Source organism: Merops nubicus, unplaced genomic scaffold (genome assembly GCF_000691845.1).
Source record: "Merops nubicus isolate BGI_N331 unplaced genomic scaffold, ASM69184v1 scaffold11249, whole genome shotgun sequence".
Lineage (NCBI taxonomy): Eukaryota > Metazoa > Chordata > Aves > Coraciiformes > Meropidae > Merops > Merops nubicus.
Genome location: NW_008631703.1, coordinates 1 through 11,595, shown reverse-complemented (window position 1 = coordinate 11,595; position 11,595 = coordinate 1). Strand labels below are relative to the sequence as shown.

At 40.7% G+C, this 11,595-nt stretch overlaps 1 protein-coding gene across 1 annotated transcript in view; it reads right to left on the bottom strand.

Annotated features, from left to right (window-relative positions):
* Positions 1–10,438, bottom strand: part of LOC103780022 (vacuolar protein 8-like) — a 26,222-nt gene extending 15,784 nt beyond the window's left edge. Inside the window, exons 1-4 of the mRNA XM_008947670.1 lie at positions 10,213–10,438; positions 6,970–7,089; positions 5,916–6,035; positions 4,699–4,818 (exon numbers count right to left, since the gene is read on the bottom strand). Coding sequence (XP_008945918.1) covers positions 4,699–4,818; positions 5,916–6,035; positions 6,970–7,089; positions 10,213–10,438 — 586 coding nt within the window. The remainder of the gene's footprint in view (positions 1–4,698; positions 4,819–5,915; positions 6,036–6,969; positions 7,090–10,212) is intronic.
* Between the last annotated feature and the right edge of the window lie 1,157 nt (positions 10,439–11,595).

Genomic DNA, 11,595 nt, shown 5'->3' with positions numbered 1-11,595 from the left:
CAGCAGGATCAGTTTAGTACTTCAGGGCAAGTCCCTTTCTCCTTTCATATGAATATTTTGTACTCAATTATTTAATACCTTTTATTCTGGAAAAATGCTCTAATTTTTGAGCAAAATAATTGTTCCAGGAAGAATCATGTATTTAAAAACAGATTTCCATGTGGGCAGCTATTCTAGTGAAATATTCCAGTCAGTTTTGTAGACAAGCCTTTCTCCAATCTAATCTGCCTGCATATTGTTCTTTTGTTTCCCTAAGTGGAAAGAGAAATTCTTTTGTGTGGCTCCAACTGATGGAAATCAGTCTGGTGTAATGTAAACTCTCATTAGCTGAGTAAAGAAGAGAGGTAAAAAGATTGAGAATTCAGATATTGCTGCTTCCTTCATTCTTTCACACAATACACCCACGAATGTTTGTGAATGTGGAAGAGAACCTCGTATTTGGGCAAAGGGATTACAAACATTGGGACAAAACTTGGGCAAATTCTTTCTTCCATTTTCCCTTCTAAGGCAGGGAAGGGTAATTCCATATCCTCTTGTGAGAGAGCTTCTCAGGGGTGTGTTTCCAGTCTGAAGATCTTCTGAAGGAAGCACTGGCCATCACAGAATATGAGCTATTGGGTGCTTCAAAGGTTTTTGTTCTTTAAAGAAACAAGACTGGCTTGATCAGGAAAGACTTCACATCCATGACAGCTGAAACAATTTTTCTGCCTGAAGGCTCAGAGATGTGGTCAACACTGAAAGCCTACAGTGGCAGGATTCTCTCTAACAGCCTGCTTTAGAGGGAGGTAGCACATGGAGAACCAGGCACCCCTCTCCTCCCTGGGAAGGGCTGGAGCACAAGCTCTCCTCATGGGAGAGTGGAGAGACCACACAATGGAAAACTCTGTGACAAAGAAAATTTTTTTTTTTTTTTTACTTGGGTCGTTTACTAACTGACAAGTTCTCTGTGTTCTTTGTTTTGTTAGTGACCATTATTGTGGGTTTGCTGGATTTATTTTTACATGTGTCATTTTCCGTTATTCTTGTCTATATTCTCATTCTAGTTTTGGTCAGATAGCATGGCTGAACAATATCTGCTTTGACAACTGCCCTGGTTTTGGCTGAAATAACGTTAGTTTTCTTCCCAGGAGCTGGCACAGTGCTGTGTTTTGGATTTAGGATGAGAATAATGTTGTTAACACACTGATGTTTTAGTTGTTGCTAAGCCATGTTTACACTAAGTCAAGGACTTTTCAGCTCCTCGTACTGCTCTGCCAGCAGAGGCTTGGGGTGCAGAAGGAGCTGCGAGAGGACACAGCCAGAGTGTGTCCCAAATACCCAAATGTGTATTCTATACCATATATGCCCAGTATATAAACTGGGGGGGGGGAAATGGGCAGGAGAAGTGGATTGTTGCTCAGGGGTGGCCTGGGCATCAGTGAGCGGATGGTTAGAAACTGCAATGTGCATCATTTGTCTTTTCTTGGGTTTTAGTTCTCTCTTTTTGCTATATTCATTTTCATTAATATTATTATTATGTGATATTTTATTTTAATTACTAACCTGTCGTTAACCCATGAGCTTTACTTTTTTTTTAACTCTTTTTTTTTTTTACTTCTCCTTAGCATCCCACTGTGGGATGGGGAGGAGTGAGTGAGTGACTGACTGTGTGGTGCTTACTTGCTGGCTGAGGTTAAACCATGACATCAGCTTATGACAAGATGGAGATACTTACCTCACCAAGGTGTGTAACTGTACTGTTACCTCCACATGTGGCAGGCTAGATTATGCTTCTCTTCTGGGCCACCTGTTTGTCTAAGTAATACAGTCCCTCCACTGATGCCACTGCAACCACTGACAACCCTTAGAGTGCTTTTTAGATACCAGATGCTATTTTAAAATAGGGAAACCAGTAATTTCTACTCAAGCTGGGTTTGAATAACTCACCTTGAAACCTGCATTTATAAATTCTTTCTTTCCATTCTCTGCCATTTGTGTGCTTGAAAATTCTCGTGTTGGTACAACTTGGAATGTGCTTTACACTCAGTGTATCCTCCTTGTTTAGCTTAATGCAGATGTTCAGACCTCCCTAAACCCTTGCTGTGAATGTTTAGTTCTGTTCCATGTACTCTGAGAAGAGTTCTTATCCCAGGACAGATTACTTTCACTCACAGATTGAAAAGCTGCAGACAATTGCAAATGTGCCTGTGTCCTTCTGCTGTGTGGGCAAATGCTAACGTTGGAACAAACTGACCTTCAAATCCTTTTCATCTGAATAGGCTTGTTTGCTGCTTTTATTTTTGGCTACCTATTGCAGCTGGTAAGTACCACACAAGCCAGCTTACGTATAACTTGCAGTCACATTGCTAAATAGCTTCATTCTGTACAGATTTTTGCTTGCTTACTGCAGCAGAATTAAGTCATGTTGCCATTCTTGGATTTAGAATTTTAGTCAACTTAAAGCTATCTAAGGATCTCCCTAATTTGTTGTGATTCCATATTTTATCTTTTTTAAACCACTCTGAAGCACAGATAGTTTACTTGAAAAAGAGGTGACTGAACAGAATACTTTTCCCAAACAGACCCTTTAAGATATCAGAGTCTGTGAGTTAAAATTAAAATAAACTCTAGAGAATTGCCTCTTGCTTTAGTCTCATTGCTGTGGTAACTAAATATAGTCTGAAAAATAAGTCCATCTAAATAGTAGTTAAACTGGGACAGAGATCCTCAACACTGGTCAAACCCCAGGCAGTGACCCAGCCTATGCACTTGCAGGACTGCCTACCTCTGTGCTAAGCAGACACCTTCCTATCCATCTGATGTGAAAGCTCCTTGAGTACCTCATTTGAGCTATTTGTCCTCGGAAGTACACTGGCACTTAAGGGAGTGTGCAAAGGCATTAGGTGACCCATCTCAACCACACATGAAGGTGGATTGGATCTGGAGTGGCTGAGGATTCTCTACACTCTGGTTTAAAGACAGAGACATCTAAAAGGGCCAGAGTGCCTTCAGGTCTAAGAAACATTCTTAGGCACCCAAAGAAGTCACTTTCTATGTGGGCTGCTTAAAACAGGTGAAGAGATATCTCTCTGTTCATCTTCAGGGGTATAACTTCACTGGCTGTATATAAAGAAAGTCCTTCTACTGCCAGGTAACTAAAATTTTAGCAATGCTATGCCTAATTTAGACATTTAAATGAGGCAATTTGTATTCCCTACAAAGTAATCTAGTATACAGAATTCTTATCCTGACCATAATAACATGCAACACTTAAATAAGTTTCACAGGGAAAAGTGTTTAAAAAATGGTAAATAAAAAAAAAAGTGGGATAAATTGCAAATCAGCACTTTCATGTAGTTGGATCCTGCTTATCAAATGCCCCTTTATAACATAGAAAAAGTAACACTTTGAGCCTTCTCAGAGATTCTTTGAGAAAAGAATCTGCCTTCTAGGAGATCAGATTGCAACATCCCACACTGGAGAGGGCAGCTTGTAGATTAAAGAGTACAGGAAGGGAAATAAACATTATTCATGGCAGTAAAATGACACAGTTTGCAAAAGGTAGAATAAGCCAAACTGACATTATAACCATTCTTTTGGTAACTGTGGTTGAGCTTATCTGTCTGGATGCCAGGAAACTAGCTATATCATGATGGGAAATATGCATAATTAAGCAAGAGAAGTTGGTGACAAGTGCAAGTAGTATATGATGGGTAAGGAACTGACCAGAAGCAAGCTGACAGTAAGTTTTGCTGAATGGGAACGACCACCTGGAAGGAGGCAACAAGTGGAATTCCACAGGGACTAGTCTGTAGTTGGTTTTGAACCAAAAAGTTAATAAAAAGGTGTGAGTGGAGCATTGTCAATGTGGTGGAGGAATGAGATGTTTTACAAATAACAAACAAGTTAGAAGACTAAGCAAAAGAAACAGAATGAAACCTCATAATACAAAATACAGGAATGTGTGCTTGGAAACATTTGTTGCAGACCCTTAGTCAGGGTCTGTTGGAAACAGCAGCAGAGAAGATGACCAAGTGATTGAGTCAGCTGCAGGATGACTATATCACCATGATGTAATCACTATAAAAAGCAAGTGTTATCCTGAGATGTGCCACAGAACGTATTCCCCTGGATGCCACAATAAAAGACACAGGTGAAATCCCAGCTGGAATACTGCACATATCTGGTGAACTCTCTTTCAGAAGAGATGAATTCAAAATGGCACTCCTGCAGCACTTGCATCTTGGGACTGTAGCAATGGCTGAGGTCTGTTGTATCAAAAACCAGCAGATGCAATTGCTGTGTTCCATTTCTGGAACACACCATTTACACCCAGAAGGGCTCTGAACATGAATGGAGAGCCTCACTTGCAAGAGGAGTCTGAAATGAGCTTGTCTTTTTCAGTCTGGTAAAATGAAAGCCTCATCAGCATAGACATCAGAGAAGCAGTACTATTGAAGCAAAAGCCAACACAGACACTAATTAAGCTGGTCATGAATACATTTAGGTTGGAAATCAGAAGAAGGTTTGTAATCATAAGAGAATAAGATCTTAACTGGAATCTCAAGCAGTTGAATTTACGATGTGGGAGTACCAAAATTTGCTGCTGCATCTTGTGACTCCTAAACCAGCTGTAAATAGGTTGCTTCACCTTGAAATATGAGGTAAGAGTTCAATGAATTCACGGCAGAGGATAAAGGGAAAGAACAGCACACTCACCTGAAACAGCCAAAGTCATGGTGCAGGCACAGGAATTACACTGGACAGTGGGATCCTCTGACTCAAGCAGATCCAGAATTGGCTCAAGTAAACCCATTTGGACAACTAATTCTTTGTCAACTATTCATAAAAGAACAGTAAAGTAAACAGTTAATGCCTTTCTTAAAAGAATGTAACTTCCACTGCTTTGGGGGTCTATATTATGATTACACAAAACAGACCCAAGGCAGAAGCAGCCTGAAAGGCACTCTCAGTCCCTAGCTTGGTTTGCCTGATTCCTCTTCAGACTCATGAAAGACTGTAAAGAGATGTTCAGAAGCTCCCAGATACTTCTGCTAGCAATTCTATTTTCAAACATAAGGTTCATTTTGGAAAGTGCAGCTGCAGCTTTTCAATAGGTTCACAATTTACTCAGCACCTGCTTTCTTCTGAAGTCTACCCTTTATTATTTTTTACCTGTGAATAGTGACATGATGTTATTTTCAGCAAGATCCTTAAAAAAAATACAGGAGAAAAGCTAACTTCATTGAAGACTGACCCTGCCTTCTGCTGTTAATGGGCAGTGTGATGGAATACCTGTTGCGGCCTAGGTGCCAGGGAGTGCAGTAGTAGATGCAACAATGACTCCATTGATGAAGTATGGGGTGTTCATGCCCTGTCTATCAACATAAACTTTACTGAGAAGTTTTCCATCTGCAGCTCCCAAATACTATCTTAATTATATTTGCCCTACTAGCTACAGAAGAAACTGAAATCTTTTTAAGTTGTTTTGTTTTGTTTTTAAATCTGCATGTAATTTACCCCTAAGGTCTGGTTAATAAATACAAGACAATGAGCACCATCTCATAGGCAGAGTTTATTTCTAAGAGCTGTATGTGTTGCTTGAAAGGGTAAGCGGTGAGCTCTTGATCCAAGAAGGTGAATAATATAGCTGTTCCCACACCAGTCTGGGAATAATTTATCAGCCTTTGCACACAGATCCCAGATCTCTCGCCATATGATATAATCTAGCTGGAGGGATCTGATATATCTAGGTGCCACCAAAATCTATGTGGCTCACAGACAGAAAGAGACTCACACTGGTCCTATCAGAAACACAAAAAAAGAGAAATTGGGATTTGTGTAGACCTGGGCATGTAGATGTGCCCTCCTTCCATCTGAGTCTGGCTGAAGAGATACTTTTTCACCTAAAGAGAAATGTGTTGTTAATCACTCACCATTTCCTTCCAGCAAGAAGTTGACAAGCGACAAGGAAGACATCTGCTGCACCTCCAGGTCAGCAGACCGTAGTAAGGCATAGAAGGGTTCCAGGTGCTCCACAGGCAGGGGGATGTTCACTGCAGGAATGAGAGGAAATACTCAGGAATATCATCGTTTACCACAGTCACATTTTTGTCTTACTGGTCTTAAGCCTCAGGTGCTACCATACATAGGCTAAGTGGTATTCTTCATTTAAAATTCCATTAGTACTACCAAAATGGGGCAAACTTCCTGAAAAGGTTTTGAGTAATCAAGTACTTCAAAAACATCATGGGAAGGGAAGAATTATGTCTTACTCCTACCAAACAAGTCATTCCACCTCAGAGCAGGTTCTCAAGTCCTGACTGTCTGCTCTTCTCAGCCAGAAGAAAAGTACAGAGGATACAGATATCAGGCCAGGTGGCAGAATATTCTCCCTTAAGTAAATTGAAATTAAAAAAAAAATAAATCACAGCCTGATGGTTGCTCATATTTCTACCTTCTTGTAGGACCCAAATTCTTGCTGTAATCTTATCTGGAGTATCTAAGCTGACTTCTAACCTTTTACAAATTACCCCAGGAGCCTTGTACTCCCATGGAATATTTGGGGTAAAGATGAACACTTCCTGCATCATTTTCCACTACAATCTGGCTTCTAGGGCTTTGTCCTCTTTCAAAGATTATATAATATAAAACCTTAAATGATCACTATGTCCATTTCCTTCCACCATAGTTTTGACTGTGCTGCTTTCACGAGATTCAGTGTACATTGACCCTAACTACTTTGGGTTTTGCTGCCAGAAATATTATAATTACATCAATGACAGTCTCATGAGAGATCTCTCTTTGTAGCAAAATCCAGAATAACACATGGCAATGACAGCATTTCCATTTTCCTCAGCAAACAACACAGGCGCAAAGAAAAAAAAAAAAAAGAACTTTGATTAATGAATCCAAGGGATTTTCACAGTTAGAAAAAATACTTTTATTTGTAATTATGTGAAACTTCTTTAATGCACTGAGATAACTTACTGTGCTGACTCATATGCAAGTAATAGAGGGCAGCAGACTGCTGTAAACCTGGGTTTTCTGAAAAGGCTAAGGTCCTCAAGGCTTCCAGAGGGTCCTTTCCAAGTGGTGAGATTTCAAAACCTGAAGATGTAAAATGACAGCACTGACTCAATTATACCTCAGAAGGGTTAGTTTGAAAAAAAAAAATGAAACCAAACCCATAAAGATTTTGGTACTTAACAACTCCATACAGCCCATCTATCCTTATTCATGTTTCTGTGAGCAGAAGCAATTAATGAATCTGGAATAACCTGTCCTTGGCAATGCCTCTTGTGAAGCTCACAAAACTAGTGATTGGGAGCAAGATAAATTATAACCTTTAGACACCTTAGTGCTATCCAGTATAAATGCAGGTGTTCTTGTTCTCCATTAAAAAATCTTTTTTTTTTTTCCCTGCATCATAGAAGACCTTTCTTAAAATATGTTTACTGAATATGGTGTTCTTAGTTATTAGCTACAGAAAGAGAATATATTTTTAATTTACTACATTTTAAGTTCACGGTGTTTCCTGCCCTGGGTATTGCAATAGAGGATTTCAGAGAAAAGCAATAAGAATTGCAAATGGGCTCACTTCAGATTTCTAGCATGAGTCTACCTGTTCTCAAGTATGACAGCTCCTCTGTGAATAAACCAGATGTTCAGCAATAGCCATCAAGCAACAGCAGTCACACAGTGCTTCTGTAAGTCGCTGGATAATGTACTTATAATGTATGGAATGAAGCAGCAGAGAGAAAAAAAAAAAAAGGGGCCATTGAACGTTGCTCAATAGTATAAATTGTTGAAAAGGTAATGGAGTATAAATTGATTGGTGGAGTACACAATTATATATTTTTCAGACAAGAGATTAAAGCAGTGCATTAAAGATTGAAATGCTTCTGTGAATAACATCTAGCTACTTTACCTCCCATGAGATAAAGAAATTTGATGGGTGTGAGGTTTTACGCCTCAGTGCAAAACTCGGCCCATACCTCAAGCCCTTAGAAGCTGCTGACACGTTGAGAGTAGCAAACTCCTACTTTCAGGATTAGGTAAGTGTGCTTCACAGAAGAACTGCTTCATATAATGATCAGTTTAGTTTAATAATTAACAATACACACAATGGGAAAGACTAGCCAGTGTGTGCAAGGTTTTAGAGAAAAAACAAAAATGTTTTCACGTAGTTTAGTTCTGTTCCTTACACATTGGCTGTCTCAATCTCCCACATATATGTGTAGTTTTGTTTGGGAGAATGATAAAACAGAAGCCATTCAAAATCTTCACCCACTTCTAGTATCAAGCATTTACTGCCCCAGCTAACAGCTGAGTACTATGATCAACCATTAAGTCTCTCCTTGCACCCAAATTGTCCAAATGTTGGCTTCCTGCTTATTATGATTTGTCCAGAACTGAGGATGGGCTTGCTCCATCTTGCAATTAAGTACACAGGTGAGTCACAAAGTAAAAGGCACATGTCTTGGTTCTCTCTTTGAGGCTTCTCTGCCTCCATCTGCCTTGGCAGCAGGATTTGGCCACTCAGAGAATTAACCTTGGCTCTTTTTCCTGGGTGCTGTGTGTGTCCTACCACAGAGGTTGGGGCCTCCCTGAGAGTGTACATTGCCATTTGGGTACTGCTGTCACAGAAGCTCTAGGCTCCCTGCTGCTATACCTCAGTTCCTGGGGATCCAAGACAGATCTGTCTTTTGAAGGAAAATCTCAGAAAGGACAGGACTTCTTAAGAAAAAATATGCTTTCACTTTTCAGGAAGCATCAGTTGGTGCTGCAAAGGGCCATTCTGGCCTCACCATTTTTTTTCCAGACCACCCTTTAATTGCACCTGATCCATCAACTGAGATGGGATACTGCCAAGGCACTCTCTTATACAGTCAGGAGCATGGTAGCCTTTGGAAGAAAAAGTTCAGCCCTGGAAGATCCCTGCTGTACATCAAGCTGAAAGATCTGGTCCTTATCTGCATATGGACTTCAGGACTTAGCCAGTGCTTAATGTGCAACAATTAGTGAACCACATTAGCAGCACAGGATCCCCCACATTCATAGGGTAATAACAGCAGCTAATGCCAGCTGAGGATTATTCATACATGTTCCCAACAAACAGCATCAGCAATTATTCCAAAGGTTCTTCCATGACAGATCATTTCAAACTGTGTTACCTCCATCACACCAAGGAAAAATTTCTCTCCTAGTCCCCCTCACGAGATGGTTTTATGTCCCTAAAAAGCCAAGTGAAGAAACTGTAGTTTGTGCTTCACACCCTTCACACAAACCAAAGTTGAAGGCTATGAAATTTAGTTGTAGTAGCTTTAGCCCAAGGTTGTTAACCTTAAAGCGATATACCAAATTAGCTGTGAGACAAAGCAAAACTAACCAAGCAAAGGCCCCTGCCTAGGCTTGAGACAAGGAATGTTCTTCAGTTGGACAGCTGACAGAACATACTCATCCAAGATAATATTCTGTGATTGCAGGAGTGAAGTTAAAAAAGGTTTCCTACCAATACTGTTGTATCCTAGGACAGGATAGAGAGGACATCACAAGCAGATAAATTAGGATTAGGCAAGCAGCCTTTAAAGCAGACAAGACACACCAAGAGTTATGGATCTACTTAGATTCAAGCAGAATCCCACAACTGTGTTGGAGCCATGTGTCTAAAATGCTTGCACAACAGCACTTAGGCAGACAAGTTGCTTGGATCCCTGGAAGCCCAACGATGCTTAATCCCAGCGTGACTTTGATCTCCCCCGTATATAGCACAGACGCCCTCAGCACAAGTCCAGGTGTTCTGCAGCCAGCCAATGTGGATGTGCTCAATTCGGCCATGACCACCGTGACTGGCCTGCTCAGCAATCGTAGCATCCAGTGTTGGTACAGCCCATTTCCAGCTTTGTGACCTCAGTGACCAACTTCAAAAAACTAACCTCATTTACTGGAAAGATGTGCTTTTATGAAACATATTTACCTGGGTTATGTATTAACAGTGGTGGCAGAGCAAGAAAGTGACTGTTTCTACCTAGATCCAACTGTGACACCACTTGAGCCCTTAGTGTCCCGTACACAAACAAAATGCTCTGTAGCTCTGGCCCTTCCTACATCATCAACAAGTTGCTCCACGCTATGCCAGAGCAGTTCAACCAGCACTCTGTTCTCAATGCACAAAATGAAATCTCCTTGTTCTTTCACAACCCTTTAGAAAAAAAAGGCAAGCCCACTTACCTCTTTCAATATGCTGCAGAAACTCTTGTGCTGTCACCCTCTCGTGAGGCTGCAGGATGGGCTTGTACAGCTGTCTGGCTTTAGAGCTGTGCTGTTTTAAGCAGGAGCACTCGCTTATCAGAATGAAGCATTCCTTGATGCCATGCACCAGGTTGGAGGACATCCTCTGAACAAACGCCACGAAGTCCCGCAGCAGCTGCATGCATCGGCCACACAGTTGACCCATTCTTGTTCCTACAGCAGCACAAAGCAAGAGGAGGAGGATGGAAAGAAAAGCTTCTTCTCAACTTGTCCACTTTTTGCTGTAACTTGCTGCCTCAGTTTACAGATGTTAACGCTACGCCATATGCAGCTGCTGTAAAGCAGAAAAGCTTCTGCATCCAAAAAGCTACATTGCACAAGAAGGTTGGTTTCTGCAGACCTCTGAGAGTCCACAAAATATTATTTAAAAGGCACGACTGGAGCCACACTCAAACACCCTCCCTCTGCTTGAAGAAAAATAAAGTGATGTCCTGAACACATGTTGTAAAGAACAAACAGATTTTAACTCCTGTAGCATCCACCAAAACCTTCATGAGGCTAGAAAAGCTCCTGGATGATAGAAAAAGCAGACTCAGTTTTTGTAAAGCAGCTTCCCACACGAAAGGTAGGCACCACCTTGTCTGCACGTGTAAAAGCTGCATCTGCCAATGGGAGAGGAAGGGAGGGTGAAGAAAACAGGAGCACACAAACAGGTTTTTCCAGTCTTTGATGAAACACAGACCAGAACAAAGAACTTGTGGGCAAACAGCTCATAGCTCAGTCAACTGAGACTTTGCAAATCAACAAGAATAGAAAACTGAAAAAAAAAAATAAATACAGTGATCAAGTGAATTTACAACTATGTTTTCCTCCTGTCAAGCAAATCCTGCAGAGTGGGCTGGATAAGCTAGAAATGGGAGGATGCAAAATCATCTGCAGTTTTCATGCAGAAAAAGGTAGCAAAAGGAAAAAGTTCTCCTTTTGCTCTATCCTTTTGCTTAACTCACCCGTCTGGGGCATGCGCCCACCCTTGGTTGAACATTTAATTAATGTAGTCTGAAGTGACATTTGTAACATTCTTGAGGTTTCCAGTAAAATCCGGTTTGATTCAAGATCACCTCCATTAGGGAACCAGCAAGTACAGGTCTGCTGAGTGTCAATCACTCTCATTAATTTCTCTTTATCCATGGATTTGTGGATTTATTCTAACTACTGCATTTGATACATTTATTGGTAAGTTTTAGCTTCACTGTCCTTTAATAGATTGTAAATTTCTAAATAAATTGTGTTTGAAAATGAACCCTTTGGGTCATCTAAATCTCTCTGGTCTGTCCAGCTATCATAGAATCATAGAATCATTTA